Genomic DNA, 19,819 nt, shown 5'->3' with positions numbered 1-19,819 from the left:
GAGCAGAAGAAAATCGTTTTTTCCGAAAAGCGGATCCAAGATGTTCTGTGGCCCAAAACGAATAATGAGCGCACTGAAACGTGGTGCAAAATATGCCGCTCGCATCCACATCTAGTAGACAAAACAGGTGTGTTTTTTTACAGGTTCAAAAAATTGCAACCACCGACAAACAAGAAAAGAGCAAGAGCACGTTAATGTGCCACAAGCTCTTGCTAATAAACAACGCTACGTGTGGGGTGAGTACCAAACACCATCTCTTGGTACTCACCCTAGTAACTCACAAAAAAAGTTTTTTGCACAACTGATTATAAACATGGCGGAGAATGATAACCATGTACTGTTTTAAAGCATGAAAAAAATCAGTATAAGTCAAGTATATAAAGACATCCAGGACACCAGAAACACATAAACCCTGATCATTTCTGTTATAAGAGGGGACAGAATGGTCCACTAATTTAAACTTTGAAGCCCACAGCACACAGAGTGCAAATATCATCTCATACTTGTAATGCAACCCAAAAGAGAAACATGATCTAAGTGGCTTGAACAGAGTGCGATAGTGTGACTCTATTTTGTAGCTCACTCTGTTGAGGACTCAAGTCTATTTTGGACACGGAAATTTAAAAAACATTATTTTGCGTTTGTCCTGACAAGGTTGTGTGCTTGAAGGACAAACGTTACATATGCAAAGCAGAGTAGTTGTCACAGTGACTTGATAACACAGGAAAGTCCCTGGCACACCATCGTGTCATCTTCTTATTTCTAAATTCATGCAAAATACATATTTCTTCAGCTGTTGAAAATATAAAAAATCTTTCGGGTTTCATCCTCTAAACTGTGTCTGAATCCATAATTCCCATTTAGGGATGGATTCACATGCTGCTCCACACACATATGCGTGTGGAGCAGCATGTGTGGCATAAGGGAAGGGGATATGAGCTGAACAATGGTGTGGGCGTGTACTCACTGTGGTTTTCTCCAGACAGTACAGCAGGTGGTAGTGTTGACTCTCCAACAGAGACACGCTCTTACTCAGCTTCTGCTCATCCGCCTCTGTGCCCTGGGCGGCCACACACACACACACACGCACACGCACACACACACACACACACACACACACACACACACACACACACACACACACACACACACACACACACACACACACACACACACACACACACGTTTAGTTAAGAAGCAGATCAGCATGGCCATAGGGTAACTTTTACTCCGGCCTTTGCTTTGAAGGTCACTCTTATTATATTTGACCTCCCACAGAGAGAGATCTGGATCGAGTCTTATTGGATCCATCAGAACTACTTTACTGCAGGACTCCCGAGCAGAGAGCGACAGCATGACGCCTCCTCCCAGGTTGTTACCATGAAATACTGGGTCATGTTTGTTGTTGACTTCCCTCTCATGGTTCACTCTTCTTGTTTGTTTGTTTGCATGTAAATGAAATACAGGCCAATAAGTCATTGCTTTTTGCAAACATGAATTCAGCTCAACTGAATGCTCATTCCCTCTATCTTGCCTGCAGTGCTAATGACTACACTTCACCGAGGCCAACAGCATGCATAGTGACTGTCTGGCTTAACATGGCAGCCACACAATGAGTGTGGCTCTGCTTTTGACAGATACAAGTAAACCAGGCAAGCTTACACACAGTACTGCTTCTGTTGTTATCTGTTGTTGGGTTGCTGTTCTGGAATGCCCAATCATCTCCGCTGTTATTTATCAAAGTGTGGAAGTACACTTTTTTCATTTCTCCTTTCAAGGAAGAAAAGGACTTGTTCAAATGTTGATATTGAATTATAAATAATGGTGATAATTAATGACTCAGATAAGGGAAACAAATGACTACTGCAATTTCATGCTCAAATAAAGAGAATGATAAGTGGTGTACACCAGGAAGAGAAATTGTTACAATTTCTTATTTATTTATCTGACTGGCAAGCGTTTCTTTGAGGTCCTTTTTTGCCAATGCGACATTGTCCCTGGTCGACAACAGCTCCCAAAATATCACCATCGTCGGACAGACCTTAGTGCCCTAACCCATTCCCCCTCCCCAAACGCCACATGGCAGGTTGACCGGCCCCTGGGACATGTTGTTTGAATTCCAGACACACCATTTCCCACACAAAACCCCCAAAAGTAAAAAGCCACAGGCTTGTTATGGCTCTATGTCTCCATTCACGACGACAGGCTGCCACCTGAGAGCGCTTCTGATGCAGCGGTGATGTTAGCTTGGAGACCAGGGGACGGCTGTCTCTTGATGTCAGAGGCTGATTTGCTGGTCTCATTTGACGCCCGACCCTGACATTTCCGTGTTGACCATCAGCCCCGGCGGCGGCTATTAGGTCACTGTTTGGAGTCAAAACTATCCTCTTTCTTTTGATTCTCAGGGAGGGCTATATGAAACTATAGGATCGGCTAGCCTGGAAGCCCAACACACACAGGCATCACAACTAACGTTGATGTAGCTGTACTTTATGTATAATTGGCCGCCATGCTGTCTGATTGTCTGTCTTTATGTCTATCTGCCTGTATCTGCGTACTTAACAAAATTTAGTAGCCCCGCTCCATCAACGCACTCATCCATCCGAGGCAGAGGATACCTGTCAAGTTTTGTTACAGTCTACCATAACCCGTACAGAAACGTTAAAGAACGGTCTGGTCCATCATCCAAAAACAGTGACTCTACAGAATTGAACTGGGCTAACATGTACTCAACCTCAGCACACAGAAGTCCACGGTAATCTGGGTTGACGCGGTCTGCAATTTGTTTCATTGGCATGACATCAACATCGATGCCTTGCTCAATTTGGTAGGTTTAGCTCTCAGAGAACAGGGTGCGATACGAATCAATGAGACATGTGATCTCAGCCTTTTCCGCTTCTTTCAGTTGTGAAAGATGCATGAGGGCGGGCCGGCATTTCAGAATGTACGTATGAAGAATGAAGGAGAGACAACAGCTGACTTCTCCATCACATGGAGGAGAGGAGCAAGACAGCACTGGCCTTCATAACATCTACAAGGCACATCCTCATTTTCTTTTTGTGATCCAGTTGATTCAGGGGATGAGATGGTCAAGATTACCACACCGATTCTTTATGGTATAAGGGCCTGAGAAGCGAGCATACAATGGTGACCCCTCAACAAGGAGCAGAACCAAGACTTTAACACCCACATCGCATGTTTGTCTCATTCACAGGCACAGTGTAGCCTGTGTTAAAAAATGCTAATATATTCCAACAGGTTCAGTGTAAAGGAGGAGGTGTCGGTCTGTAACATTTGTTCCCTAGGCAAACTCAAAGGGCCTCTCGCATGATGTCCAAACACACGTTTTTTGGGGTAAAAACCGAGAGATTCCTGAACCAGCTCTCGGACTCATATAGCAAGAGAGAGACCTTTTCATCCCCATCCCTTTTAAACTCAAGGTAGTAAGCTCACAAAACATACTTCAGAGTCTGGTTAAATCTCTCGACAGCACCTTGAGACTCAGGGGGACATGCACCACAGGGGCAATGAGTGATGCCCAACTGCTGTAGCACTTGCTTTAAGGCTTTTGACATACAGTAAGAGTCCTGATCTGTTGGAACTGTTTGGGCGAGTCCAAAAGTCAAGAATTGCACAAAACCCTTCACAATACTGGGAACTATTACTATTCCCCTAAGTGGGAGGGCCTCAGTGGGAGGGCCTGATATGAGTGACACCACAAACAATGGTTAAAACGGTTACCAACGCAATCCACTAAAACCATGCTGAAAGGTTCACAGAACGCAGGTATAGGTTGCAAGGAAGCAAGCGGCAAGCTTTGGTTAGGCTGTACTGTCAGCTGGCAAACAGGACACCTTGTGGCCAGAAGACTCTTTGAAATATACTGTGAAGTGTCTTACCAATCCTGACAAGAGCTAGTATCTCTTGTCACAGTGCAACAGTAAGGACCATGTTAGTTACACTAGGACAGTCATCCTTGTCAGAAGTGGCATTAGTTGCCTATCTTGCCCTAAAGCACCGCCTTTGACAAAGTAACACCTTTCTTTCATCAATCTCCTCCTCTGGCACCTTTTGGTAAAGGGAGGGTGTCGTGGTTATATTAATCGTAATTTTAATATAAAATGATATACAAATGACATAACTCTTGTTTATTGTTTTTTTTTGTTATTATTTGTTAATTCTAATCATTTGAAAATGCATTTGTATCCACTCTCCTTGCACCTAGAGCAATTTTCTTAGACATGGCTCTTGAAACAGACATGCTGGGAACACATTAAAGTAACTCCCTAATAACCTCTTATGTTCACCTATTGCTTAACAGCATCACTATCATGCAAGGACACAAAACTGTTTGAAATAATATTGTCTAGGAGATCCTTCCAATAGAGCCAAGGCATGAACTGGCACTGGTAAACACACGTAAAACCCACAAGTTCCCTCTCTCTCATTTTCTTCAACGTCGGACACTGAAAAAGGCCCTCGAACTGAAAAATACCCTTCGAACTGCCTTAGCAATGAACTAGGTGAGTCATAGGATCAGCTTTCTGTTTGATTTTATCGTTGGGCCCAGGGAAGAGTGAAGGTAACCACTTTTAACCACCTTGTGAACGTCGTCTATGGGTCAGCAAGAGCTTATCAGCAAGAATGGCCACTTTCTCCAGAGGGAGATCTTGATTTTCAAGAATGTAAATCGCCACTCTTTCTGGCATACATTCTTTGACAGCTTGACAAAGAACCAAGGTCAAACACATATCTGTTCCCTTGCAAATTCACATGGTTTGAAACTCAACCCAACACTTTAAACAGAATGGCATTCCTTTTATTTCAAAGGCCTCCCTCTGTATGTAGATTTCCCCCCGGTCCAGCTCTTATTTCTCCTTTTCTTCTTTATGCATCCGCCCATTATTTTTTGCCCCAGCTCACTTATAGGTGATTTGGGCGGAGCGGGAGGGGAGTCTGTTACAGGCGGTGTTGTGGTTCTGGCAGCGTCTACGGCGGAGGTGACCAGATTGCTGTAATTCTCTGCAGCGGTGAGCTGCAGAGAATTCTTGCACATCTAACACATATTTCGCCCTCATGACTTTGACCTTCAGCTAGTAATATAAATAACGTTATTTGGTGTTGTTTTGTGAGGTGAATTTCCAGTGTTATTTGTGACTGTTGTTTTTCGCTTTTCCTGTTTAGTCAATTTTTTCAGGTTGTGATGTAGTTTAAACACCCTACTAATTAAAGAAATAAGTTGTTTACGAGACACTTTTTTTATTTTAACCACCGCTCTGTTTGATTGAAAGTTTATTTTTTTTCCGTAATGATCGAAGATTTTTTTTGCGCTGTTGGTTACAAGATGTGAAAAGGTGTATGAAAAGAGTCCAATTACCTCTCGGAGAGGACCAATTGTGGTCAACCCTAATTGGCCTGACTCGCACAGGGAAACACATTTATCTTTTTTTTCCATGGGTAACAACAACAAAATTCTTCTTCTTCAAGTTTAAACTCTGTCCTCCTCCCACACCCACTCAATAGCAATAGCACGGGCGGACTGACGCAAATTACAGGAGCATAATTTAATGGTAGGGCTCTGGCAGCCTCATCAACAACGAGGAGAGAGAGTGAGAGAGAGTGATAGAGGGACAGAGAAAGAAAGAGAGGGAGAGAGAGAGAGAGAGAGAGAGAGAGAGAGAGAGAGAGAGAGAGAGAGAGAGAGAGAGAGAGAGAGAGAGAGAGAGAGAGAGAGAGCGAGAGAGAGAGAGAGAGAGAGAGAGAGAGAGAGAGAGAGTGAGACAGAGAGGGAGCAAGACAAAGAAGGAGCAAGACAGAGAGACAGAGAAAAAGTGAGAGACAGAGAGTGAGACAGAGAGGGAGCAAGATAGAGACAGAGCGCGAGAGAGAGCAAAAGTGAAAGTGAGAGATAGAGAGCATGCGGCTTTCTTTGCACCGATAGATATTTATATGATAATTCTAAAACCACTCAACCCCCTCACACATGAGATTTCCCACTGTACTCCATCACATTTGGGATGGAGTTACTGGAAGCAGGCCCACTGACGCACGAGGGCCATGCATGTTTATTTATATATGGATCAAGAATGGATATATCACCTTATACAAACCACACAAGGTTGTATAAACAGTATGGAACCAGGACATGTTTTCAAAACATATAGTATATGAACAACGTAGTGGTGGGAGCAAAGTGGTTTACCATTTGCTACACTTGATATTGCTAAATATGATTTATTCATTCATCCTAATAATAATAACAAAGTGAGACATGATGACAAGCTACCAAAGAATGACAAGATTAAAACTTTTTTTTGCCTCAAAATTGTATGACTAAATTAATGACCCAAGCCTCATCTATTACAGAAAAGTAAAAATAATGGAATACCCTTAAATAATGAACCAGCCCAAAACACTTTGACATCATTATAAAACCTCTATTGTTGACAACGCACCCCAGGGGCTATTTTCAGATTTGTCCTTCTATCGTTATTTATAATTTGTCACTGGCTGTCGTGTCAGGCTTCCCACGGTCAGCATTTATCTTCCTACTTGAACCAGAAGGACTTTCAATACCTGCTTTCAACATCAGGAGGTTACATTTATTAATGAATCAAATATATAATAACTATATATATATATATATATATATATATATATATATATATATATATCAGGAATGAAGTTAAAGTTGTGTTTAAAATATTAAAGTTAGCTAGACATATGGCAGTAAGATATTCTACACAAGCCACATGGGCGATCAAACGGCCAGAATATTAAACAGCTTGTGACTCGGCTGGGAGAGCTAGCCTGGCAACGCTAACTCTAGCTTAGCTAGAAGTGCATATTAACACCCAACTGCAGTTCTTTCAGTGCTGTTCCACTACTACGCCTTGCTTTCAGGCGAAAAACTGCAAGTCCCAAATGCCTCGGCCATGTCTGGGCACCCGGCTGCCAGAACAGACCAATCAGCTTGGGAAACACTGACCGGCAGGCCCATTCCTCCTCGAACAAGGCCGTACTTCAACAACATTATGCAGTCCAAGCCCCGAGCCTGCAAGGCCAAAGTGAATTCTTGATTTACAGGGCTAATGGGCCTGCAAAAAAATGTGTGTCCTCTTACTAAATTATGGATTTCTCATAAGCAGTGATTGAGACACAACCCTTGGGTTTTTGTGATATGGGAATGAAATTAATATCTTATACTAATGTTTGATGCTCCAGTGATTTTAAGACATACTCTCCTATTAAACCCCATTATAACTACTGCAGCAATGTCTTAGCTTGATGTGGTGTCCTCTAGAGAAATTGAGCTTAGCCACTCCAAGGTGAAATAAAACGGTGAATAAGGACCATTGTACATCACTAATTGAAGTTTTTAACGATGTGAAAGTGTTTTAGGCTGGATTATTACTTCAAGAGAAATACTTTCCTTGCCCGTTCTTCATTATGCATTTTTTATTTATTTTTTTTACAGTTTTTGCAAACAGGATCCCAAAATCCTTTTGCCCTCACTTCCAGTAGGGATGACAGTGAGGGCAAAAGGTCGGTCCCTAGATGAGCTATCAGCATGCTGAAAGTTCGGGCATCTTTAGACAAGTCTTTAAATGGAGGCCAAAAAAGAAAAGCATTCCAAGGGTTAGAGCAATCTGTGCTGATAAAGCACAGAATAAGGTTTACTCTTCCATCATCACCCGTCGGTCCAGCCCAATACGGAGGGTAAGATTGACCGCCTCTCTTGACCTTCTAGAACGTAACAACTTTTACCCTTGCTGGTCAGAACATATTTAACACCACTATCGTACAAACTCTGATTTACCGACCCCCAAAATATATTGCAATGGCTGTATCATCCATTATGAATATTTACATTCCAACCATTGACTGGGTGAACACTAAATTCTGATTGCCTAGAGGGGTGTTGATGCACTTTCAATAACTGCATTGCTTTGACGTAGTTGAAATATAACAGCGCGGCTAGAGGGTCATCACCGCTCTATAAACTAATGTGAAACATTTCCTCAACCTCACATCAGCTTGCCAGCATCCTGTGAGCTTTATAACCCTGTTAACTCTCAACATTAGTGTTCTTACCGTGTGGGTATTTTCCCACCGGTGGATGATATTCTGAAAACCCTGCGGTTATCAGTAACACTGTATGATAAAATATATATATCATTTTAAAAAGGAAATTCACAGTGCGTATCTTCACCTGTCTGACTCTGAGCTATCTGCTGTAGGATCCCATCAACTGAAAGTTCTTTCCTCATAATTTCTGAAGCAAATGACTTTGTTAAAATAAATGTGTTATTTTAAAAACACAAAAAGCGAAACTACAATATCACATATGAGTTATGCTTGGACGTCAGTGCATTTGGATCCAACCATCAATGATCCTACAATCTGTTGCAATCCTACTGTGTTACGCCAGAGACTGAATGTAGCCTAAGAGTTTACGAAGACACACATCTTCCATAGAATGGGATGCAAGGAAGGAGGTTTGGATATTATGGAAAGTGTGGATTCAATTGCATGGCATAAAATTGCCATGCAATCTCGGAAGTTATGTTACTACTCTAGCATTGGCCTCCTCACATCTGCTGATGCATCAGAAATGTGCAGATGCAGTAGCTAGATATGATTGAAGGAAATAATCAGCAAATATCTTAGCAACAAGAAGATTGCATGTCTGTTAATATATGTGCAGCATTTATTTGGTTTGGGAAGTCTCCCATCAAAAAGTAGTCTGGCTGGCTGGACTCAGACGGGACTAAGGTTAGAATTTTTTTCCGTTGATTAGTCCTTAAAAAGATACCTGAGCAGCAAGTAGACGTTATCTTTCTATATGATTTCATGTTCGAACTGATTGCGCTCCAGGTCATTAGTCAGACTAATTGTGTTTCCAAGAAGCCAGCAAATAGGGCAAGCTAAAAGTTAACATCTTGAGACAGAATGGCCACCAAATGGGAGTCAAAACCCTTATAATGTAAATAGTGGACATGTTCTTAGCAGGATATTGGGCTGTGCGGTCACTAATGAAGAATGTACTCTATGGTGGCTAACTCTCCTCTACTCCACCTCCAGGGATTCATAGCCCCTGTGTCACGCATTATTCTGAGATTACCCTACATCTAGTTGTGGACCATCAATTTTGACACGTACATCTAAATATAGATTTTTCTTCTGTCTTATATCACGTCTGTATTATGATGTTGCCTTTGCTTTCCCTTGTGTGTAGTTGTAATCCTGAAAACACCAGAGTCCCATGAAAGAGGAGCGGGGGGGTCTCTCACCGTGAGCTCCAGCAGCTCGTCCAGCAGACCGCTGCGCTTGCTCTGCAGGAAGGCGTTGGTGCTGCCCGTCTTGGCGATGCGTATCCTGGCCAGCCGAGCTTTCTGTTCGCAGAGCAGGGGGGAAGGAGACCGGGTTCAGTGGGGGAGGGAGTGGGCGGTGGCGGGAGACAGACACGCAGACGTTGAGACGTACGGACAAGAGGTAGAAAGACAGAGGTAGGTGGTTATTAATAGTAATTAATACTTCATCGTACAGTGTTCACATATGGGAGTGCAAGTAGATAGATAGAGAGATGGGTGGATAGCTGGATTGATAGATAATATTGGTAAAAGTAATAGTCAAATACATTCATTCATTCATTTAAAAAACAACGATGTAATAATCAATATATTGTAAATGAATGAATTAAATATATATCAGTTACAACTACGACTACAAAACATTTAAATGTCGGAGTAAAGAATGTGAGAAGATGTGAGGAACCTCCAACATGCAATCTAAGGCTAAGAGGCTAATGTAAAGAATGGCTGGTTATGCATCTAATAATCCTGAAGTTTGTATGTAATGAGGACTACAACCTCAAATACTACTACCACCACAGTGACATAAAATAATAATGTGAATAATATTTAATCATCATCATAAAAACGAGCTAATCTGAAAAAATATGTAGACTCAGGATATTGCTGTTTCAATTCTCATAATCCAAACCCCAGAAAAGGGTTTCACTGCCCCAAGGACACGCTCCTTTCTTAAGCACTGTGGATTGGATACTTTAAGGACACCCACAATTGTAGCCTCTACTGTTTCCAAAACAGAAACCATTCCTCAGGACAAACAGAGGGCATCTTTGTAATTCATTGCCCCAAAGGTACATTAGAGTTTTACTAGTTTCTCAACCCAGTGTTCCTCCCACACAAACAGCCCTTTGGTATCATTCCACCGCCGTGGCGTCGCGACCCGGCCTCGCTGGGACACGGCCGAGCGGCGTGGCGTACACACTACTCCGGCTCGCCGTCCATCCGGCCGCTGGCGGCTTTGGAGGCCGCGACACCACGCAGACACCGAGCCACCCCCCAGATCGCTTCCCTCTTTCCGACCTACCTTTTCATTTCCTCTTTCACCTCAATTTCAATTTCTTTGTCTCCCCCCCCCCCCGCCCCTCCGCCCCCCCTATCCGTCAGCGTCCGCTATGCCTCCCCCCCCTCTTTCACTCATACTCCCCCATATTTTAGCCACTGCCCGTCCCTCTACCTTTCAATATGTTCCCCATGCTCTCGCTCTCTTTCCTCCCCTCTCTCGTCTCCCGTCCCTTTCTCTTCCCCCTGTGCCTTTGGTTTCCCCCCCGGTCCATTTCCCCGTCTCTCTCCGTGTTGCTCCACTTGACCCGGCCCCATTACCGGCGTGACCTTATCCCGTCCAGGGCCTCAACACCACTCTCCGCAGCGCCGACAAATAGACTGCACATCAGTGTCGCTGAAATAGCACCAGAAAGAGCCACCGTTTTCTTTTGGTTTCCTGGAAGGATGCTTTTCTCTCCCCACAAGCCACCAACCGTGGTCTTCACACTCACACGCACACACACACACACACACACAAACACATATATGCACACACACACACACACACACACACACACACACACACACACACACACACACACACATATATGCACACACACACACACACACACACACACAAACACATATATGCACACACACACACACACACACACACACACACACACACACACACACACACACACACACACACACACACACACACACACACACACACACACACACACGCAAACACACACGTAAACACAAACAGACATAGACACATATACACACAAACGGATGTGATATTTTTGTGAGGCGTTAATCTACAGGCACTTGCATGGAGAAGGTGTCGGGATATTAGAGATGAGACGTGAAGTAAAAGGGGGCGCATGAACAGGGCCAACCTGAAGCCACTAAAACATATCATTTGTAAATGTTCATGCCTACGTTCAGATCAGATAGTTGTAATCAGGTCAAATTGCCAAATCCAAATAGCGAGTATGAGCCACTATAAATATATACATAAATAACAATTTGAGATAGATATTTGAGTACACTGTCACCCTAATTGGACTACGTCTTTAGGGAAGTTTACTCTCGATGCTGAATTTGAACACATAAAAAACCTGCCATGTAAACAAGTAAACAGGCCTGCCTTTGAAATTAAACAAGTGTTACACCGCTTTAAACCTTGGGGGCAACGTCAGGACTAAGCCAGCCACATATCTCCTCCACCAATCAGTAGCTCTGTCTAATGGCTGCTCTCAGCTCCCCAGGAGAAAGGTCAAGCACTAGCACGTCCAAGTTAACTACTGCAGGTGTGTGTTTGTCTGTGTGTAAATACGTTTAGGAAGTGGACACGGTATAATGAGGGTTTCAAGGGTAATGATGCTCTATGCTGAGGTGACATACGACTACATTTCCGTTGGGGGTCAGGTGCATCCATTCATCCTGTCCTGCTCCTTTTTATTTTACCTCTCATGAATAGGAAGTGGGGGAGCACACCATTAAGTACTCTTTTAAACCTGCCGTCATTAGTCTAATAATGTCAGAATATATAAAGCGGGCCAATCTCTGCGTGCTGACCCCTGACCAAGCTCCTCGCTCTAACAACTTCCACCTCCCGTTTAGTCTCCTCAGACAGCAGGCCGCCTCAGGTCATGTGAAGCTATGCTGGTGATCTTACTGCAAAATAAAGCAGGCAGAAACTGATGGGTTTGTAAAGAAATATATAAGTTTAACGCATGCCCAATTCACAGTCGCTGTACTCAGAGAGTTGAGTAGACACACACACACACACACACAGACACACACACACACTCACTGGCCTGCATAACCCCCACACGCACACACACACACACACAGACACACACACTCACTGGCCTGCATAACCCCCACACGCACACACACACACACACACACACACACACACACACACACACACACACACACACACACACACACACACACACACACACACACACACACACACACACACACACACACACACACACACACACAGACAGACAGACAGACAGACAGACAGACAGACACACAGACAGACAGACACACAGACACACACACAGACACTCCAACACACAAACACATTCACTGGCCTGCATAACACACACAGAAACACACACACACATATCTCACAAACACGTCTAGTCTGTTAGCAAATATGCTCAGACGCTGTGGCTGCACTGTGAAACAAACGGGCACAGAGAGAAGTCTTCCTGTTCCTCCGCGGCGTCGGACGGCTAAAGGTGTTCACCTGTACCTTCTGAGCACGGCGCTTGTCTGCTCTCTGGTTCTGGTGATAGATGCGACTAAAGTTGGAGACGATGACAGGAACAGGCAGGGCGATTACCAGCACCCCACTCAGCGAACAGATGGAGCCAAATATCTTCCCCGCGATTGTCTTCGGAACCATGTCTCCATAACTACCGGGAAAGAGAGAGGGAGAAAGGGGGAAGGGACAGGGAGAGAAAGCAGTAAATCAGTGTGTGGAAATTGACAAAAAAAGATGTGCATGCCAGCGAAAAGAGGCAAGTGACGAAAGGGAAGAAAACAGGGACGATTAAATAGAGAAAGAAATCGTAAGGAACAGATGCTGCACTGTTTTACATATATACAATGCCAGCAGAGCTGTGCATGTGCACCCCTAAATCAAACAATCAGGACTGTAACACACTGTGCCTCCCCTGTCCTTTTCCCAGCACTATATCCAGCACCATCTCTGACACACTCTATTTTTCTTCACATCCAGCTTCTCTCCTCAAGGGACTCCCTTTTGAGTCCTCCAAAGCCATGGACTTTCCACCAGGAAAGCTACAATAGCCCTTCCAAAAAAGGGATGTGAATGAGGTGGGTTTTAACATTGGGCAGAGAGAGAGAGGGTCACCCCTATCTTTCTCTGCACAATGGGAAGAACAAAGCCGTGCTCGCAGGAATAACGCCAAGAAGAGCTGATTCTTGGCCCAGGGGTGATTCACGACACCCGGGCATAAATTATTGGTTTTAGGAATACTGGTTTGGCGTGAGCACCTAACCATGGTGCAATCCTTTAACTAGGTAAAAGAGGTGTCATGGGCAGCTAGTTGCCTTTCTGTATTGATTTGAATAGTTGGACGGATGGAAAGTTTGAGGTGCTGTAGTTAAGATTTTAGAGTTGTAAAGAGAGCAGAAAAGAGTGGAGAGCAAGAATTTGCCAATTTGTTTTCATTGTTTTCATGCCATTTCTTAGATAATAGCTCTTTAATCTTACCTTCAGCACCACTCATTTTCTAAGATAGGATCATCAACTGTGTTTGACCTCCTGTGTGTAGGCCTATTAATGGTGCAGGTTTGAAAGGGTTGCATATTTGTCGCAAATAATCTGAAAGATAATAAAAAAAAAAAACCAAGACCTAACTTCCTTCCTTCATAACTAGACAAATGTGACTTATTTTGGGAATGAAAAAAATTTTGACACGATTTTCGGATGCCTCTAAAGACACAATGCTTTGCGACAAAGGAAATACTTTTCTAAATTTTTATTAGAATTGTTAGGAAATTGCAATTAATTAAATCAATGATGCTGTCCATGACAGGTTGGATCAGGTTTACTTTTTATCACACTTTACTCTGGGTCCCGAGGACAAAGAATTCTTCCATGAGAGGATGTTGGTGGTCGACTGTTGGCCCAGAAGAGGCGTTGATGTGCTGCTGAGCTGTTATGGCAATTACGTTTTAGATCTTGTATATCTTGTGTATTAGCGGAAAATGCAGGCATTTTGCAGACAAAATCACAACTGAATGAATTGTGGATCATCAAGAGATCCTCTGCCCCTCCATTAACTTGTCACATACGCTAGAGTTTGTCAATATGTAAATAGACATATAGAGCATTATTTTGTTTCAGTTTAGAAATGGAATGAAAGGCCACTCCAGTAAAGTACAGACGCTTATCTAATACCTAAAGATGATTTCGTCAGAGATACAACGTATCAAAATACTGTGTTCCCGTGAGTAACACCCGTACACTTTAACGTCGCCAAGCAGAGTGTCGATGAGAACGAAATCAGCAGCGGAACAGAGACAAGCGTGGAGAGGTAACTAATCAGGGAGGACGGATCTAGAGTTCACCCAAAAGGTGTGGTGCCTTGAAGGTTGCAGCTAGAATCCCAAACACTACACAAGCAGACGAGAGTTCACCGCTGATTGGCTACACGGTCTTGCTTCCAATCCGACATTCACATCCTCTATGCTGAGTCTCCGCTCTCAGAGTCTGGGCCCCCCCGTTGATCGTTAGACCCCGTGCCTCACGCTGCTTCAACACCGGAGCCTACGGGCTTTCCGGAATGGTGAACAACAGGTGTAACAAAGATATCAACAAATACATAATAATAATAAATGAATAAATATGCTCATATGCATAACTACAGAGGTATATTATGCATTTCCTTCTTTCTTTCTTTATTCATTCATTTATTCCAATGATATTCACCTGTTCCCTCTCTTTTGAACTGACAGGTGTACCTCCTTCTCTCGTATTAAGTACAGGAGCTGCAGGATTTGTCGGGCCTTCTGCTCACCCTGAATTCACGTCTGTGTGGTAGGGACGTCAAAGTGAAATATTTTCCTCCTTAGGGCAAGAGATTCCAGCATGAGGAACAAATTAAAAAGTCAAAAAGTTGGAAACTAAAACACCCTCATCAATGGAGAAGAACAAGATTATGAAGTGCCTCATTCACTAAGATCAGAATTTACATTTAGGCTCTCTAAATTACGGGTGTATTCTGCTCAGAGATCTTCTACATGAAAGGCACCATTGAAGAAACGATGTTCATTGTGTGCACAGTGTGTTCAGGATGGTTAAGATCTGGTCATTCTAAAATGTTTAAAACACAGCTAGGGAATTAAAGGCTTGAGTGGGGATTCAGAAGGAGGGCTTCTTGTTCCTTGTTCGGTCTGTGACTGCCAGACCAGACACATGGAGGGATGATTTCACAGTTCGCCGTCTACTCTTTTTGTCAGACAATAGGGATGACATGCTCCGAGCAGAGCCTCTCTGACCGATTCTGCTGAACCAAACCTCATTATACATAGATGAGTACTGCCGCCCAGACCATAGGACTAGCTGTTAGCCATAAAACTCTAAAGGTTCAGGAATCTAAATCTGCATTCTACTGCCTTCTGAATTTTGAACGGCAGACTGAAGTAACTACTCAACGATGGATCATTTAACAGCATGCTATCATGCTCTTGTGTGTGTGTGTTTGATTTCTGTGCGATGACCAATCAGATAATGGTCAGATGCCCATCTGTCAGGTAATGTGTAGCAACATGAACAAAACAACACAATCTTTACAAATCACGTGTGCAGCATGGCCATCCCAAGGGTGCTGGGTGACTGTTCTGATGCAAACCTCAAGCAGCACAAAGAATATCTAGTTGTTCTGTTTTCCAGGAACTAAATGACAGATATGATGTCCCACTCTGCATCACACAGACATGTAACTATGCACCTGCGCACACACAACATAACATTGTTCTGGAATAACAATGTACACTGCTTTATGATCTGGTTGACGCACCACAATTACAAATGTTAAGCTTGCTGGTAGTTCTACCAGGAGGACTCAAATCACGCGCGGCTGGCCACCAATCACCAGCTACCAATCACCTGCCTACACCTGCTCTATAAAGAGTAGTCTAACATATGTCTTTGCTGCTCAGGTCTTCGTTCGACGCACCTCCATCCACCCCACCACCACCAGGTCGGCCTCAGTCTACTTGTCCAGGGGAAGGCTCCGCCCCTGCTAGTCCTGGCAGGATACACCCTGGATCAGTGACGGGGCTCATGCCAAAGATTTACCATGCAAAATATTCCCATGTCGTTATTTAAATAAATCCTGTTCATACTTATCAGTGATCGAGTCTTTATGGGAGAATTACATTTAGGGCATTTAGCAGACGCTTTTATCCAAAGCGACTTTCATCGTTCAATACACACATTGACACACCGACGGCAGAGTCAACCATGCAAGGCGACAAGCTTGATTGTCAGGAGGAGTTAGGGTTAAGTGTCTTGCTCAGGGACACATCAACACTCAGCTAGGAGGAGCTGGGGATCGAACTAGCAACCGTTCGGTTACAAGACAACTGCTCTACCTCCTGAGCTAAGCAATATTAAGTATCATACTCATGTGTTTTCTTAACAGAAGAATACATAAGGAGGATATTTTGTTGCAAAGCAATATTAATAACAGAAAATAAGCTATATTTAATTTCGATGTTTACTTTGGATTAAGAAACAGACCTTCAATAGATAGGTTTCATCGTATCAAGCTGTGCATTCCGCACTCTGTTTAAGTGTTGTTTAAAACACTTGGAAGAAGCAGCCAGCCAAACAACACAACTGAGGGAGTATTTAAACTGTTAATTGGTGTTTAGAGGCTTTAATTACTCACTTACTTTTTCTTTCCCTGTGTGCATCATATTAAGTCCAAATCCTTGGGGGGCTTGGAAGAAATCAATCGGCCAGTTCAATCATTCAGCCTTGTGTCTTATCACTTTTTCCATTTTCTGGTATGTCCTCATTAATAAAGGGAAAAACTGTGTGGTCTTTCTTTTCATTTTCACAACATGTTCCTTTGTCTGTTTTAAGGAGCTCTCCCTGATTGTGTTCTGATAGGCATCACATGAAAAAGATTGCATTGGACATGGTGCACCAACAAAAACACTGAAACCCGAAGCAATCAATTTGGCTCAATAATTCCTCTTCACAAGCACGGGCAGGAACGGATGTGTTCAAAGTTAAATAAAATCAACCTCTGTGTCCATCTGGTGGTAGCAGGGAAGTCAAAGAAAAGTGGAGTTTCCCTGTAATTTTGATATCGATATAGATATGGTCTCATACAACGTATATCGTACATGAGAGAATGTGTTCAATCGACTTTTCTTAAAAGATTCATCAAAATTCCTAATCTGTAACAAACATTGTTATACATACATGAATACTTAAAAAAGATTAAGATATTGAGATCATTGATTATAATATCAGTTATGAAGCATAATTGTATTATTTTCAAACAATTTCACTAACCTCTTGAGATCCTGCAGATATTCACGTTTTCTCAATGAATATCCGTCTGACCTCGGCTAGGAAGTTATCAATTTACACATCCGCTGCTTTACGTTGCTAAAAAAACAGCCAATCAGAGTTGACAGATTGCTAAACATTCTTTGGGCATGGCCCTTATGTTTTTAGGTGGGCAGAGGCACTTTGCTCGTCATGATCTGAAACACCCTCCCTCAAGCACAGTTTGGTCCTATCTTTTTTACATTTAGGAAAAGCTTTCAACGGGATGGGTAAAGCTTGTGCACTGGGAGACAAGCCTTTCACAGCCTTCTACCCTTGTATTTTAGTGCTTCAATACAAAAATGACAATGAACAATTAATGAATGACAAACCACTTCAAAACCAGGTGACCATGAGGGTAAATGGTAAAACTGAGATGTGAGAGGATCTAAAGAGCTGCTGCCATTGGTTATGTATTGTTCCTCCAACATGATCTGTACATATAAGGTTTACCCAGCCAAAAAGGAGTGACTTGCATTCAAATGCTCAAATAAACTGCAATACAACTACGAAGATGCTTTGTTCCACTCTGATGCATCAAAGAGTGAATACAAGGGCCGGTGACAACGGAGCCAGTCGGGGAGAGATATTGGGCTCTAAGACACATGCAGCAACAGGCCCTGGGGATTGAAAGGAGAAAATTCCACTTTCTTGATAATGCCAGTCGGTTAGCCCTGCTGAGTAAGGCAAGGACACATGTTAATCTGAAGCCGGTCTGTCAAAGGCAAACACATTACACACCCACCCACCAGTGTGAAGCAATGCAGGTTCTAGCTTTGAATAAACCCCGACATCAACAAGGGAATGGAATATGCATGCCACGCGACAATGTTGGAATGCTGGGTATTCATTAAACAGTGAGTCGGACAACCTGTAGCATGTATGGTCTTTCTGTTCACCGATATATTCAATAAGGAGAATTACATTGAATATTTGCCACGTGTGGCCACTTAAGTGGTGAGATGTGAAGGGGCTTTTTGAGAGAATAACTAACTCCCAACTCAACACCTTGGAACAAAGCTCGTTCTATGTGCCATTGTGGAATCCATTGTGGACTCCACGCCGGCTCTTGACTTGTTTCCCAATAGTTCTAAAAAACATTTATCCCAATAGTGTTACGCCGTTCAAAATGCAAGGCTGAAGCCCCATTGTCACACGAGAGGTCCATTGAAAGAAAAACATATTAAACTAAATGTTTTTATGTTGCTTTTTGAAAGTTGTGACAGTCCAAATGTATAACATACAACACACCAGAGTTGGGTGGGGTATTCATGGATGAAAACTGTCTGTGTGCTTTGGTACTTTTGTGTGCACTTTGTGGTCTACACAGCATCAATTTTGCACTCCCTTGCATATTTTATCCGTCCAAATCATAACTCATTGTTCTCTGCCTCTGTTCCATTAGTGAGGGCTGCATCGGTTCCTTGAAAGGCTCTCTTTACGTCCCCATCACACTGGTTTCATTGACAATCCTGCATGGCCCATCATCGGGGGTAATGGAGCATGATATGCCAAGGATGTGATGAAAATTTATATTTGTCTTTTTTCCTTTTTCCCTCCTCTGAAGTTTTTCACTCTGCCGCCGAAAAGTAGCACAGTCTGTGCCTCGGAGAAGTGCTGGGGCAGCAGAACTCTCAGGGACAATGAGTATTGGTGCTGAGCAAGGCATCGAGGATTAAAACTGGCCCTTTCACTGTCATAAAGACGGAGAATAAGATTACATTGAACTGCCGCGAGTATAGTTAATCTTAAAGTGGTTTCAGGCATTACAATTATACATTATTCCAGTGGATTGCATTCATTTCAGAAGGACACTTTTATATTGTTTGGGAAGGTTAGGGCAGTGTCAGGCAACCGGCTCTTCCATATTGAAAGCCGGGACACAGCTTGATTAATTGTATCACATTTATTATGAAAACTGTACTTTTTTAATGGTCTTTTTATATCACTGGTCGATGTGGTCCTTCTATCGTAAAGAAGTTATGGATGGATTTTTTTAAGTTAAAGGGGACAGATTATACCGCCAGATGTGACTCATCTATCTGTCATACATCTAGGTGGACATGCCCACTTGTGATGTCAGAAGAGGCCGATTTTCAAAACAGCTTGTAACGGCTAATCACACTCACACCTGGTGGTATAATATTTGACCTTTAAGTTTATTGCCTAGCTACTAAGTTGAAAAGGGCATCAAATAGTCTTGCTGAATTGGTTTTCTGAATCCCTAAGGCGTGCACCGAACAATGTCGTTCCCAGAGAGAGGAAACCCATCCCTAAAGCCTGCATATATCTGACAATGTAGTAGAAACCCATCCCTTAAGCCTGAATACATCTCTCA

At 43.0% G+C, this 19,819-nt stretch overlaps 1 protein-coding gene across 1 annotated transcript in view; it reads right to left on the bottom strand.

Moving 5' to 3' along the window:
* LOC132471001 (potassium voltage-gated channel subfamily D member 3-like) overlaps nucleotides 1-19,819 on the bottom strand; it is a 61,001-nt gene that overhangs the window by 3,188 nt on the left and 37,994 nt on the right. Inside the window, 3 exon segments of the mRNA XM_060069963.1 lie at nucleotides 968-1,060; nucleotides 9,294-9,395; nucleotides 12,631-12,799. Coding sequence (XP_059925946.1) covers nucleotides 968-1,060; nucleotides 9,294-9,395; nucleotides 12,631-12,799 — 364 coding nt within the window.

This window comes from Gadus macrocephalus, chromosome 13 (genome assembly GCF_031168955.1).
Source record: "Gadus macrocephalus chromosome 13, ASM3116895v1".
Lineage (NCBI taxonomy): Eukaryota > Metazoa > Chordata > Actinopteri > Gadiformes > Gadidae > Gadus > Gadus macrocephalus.
Note: the sequence above shows the minus strand (reverse complement) of the source record. Positions and strands in the feature narration are given on the sequence as shown.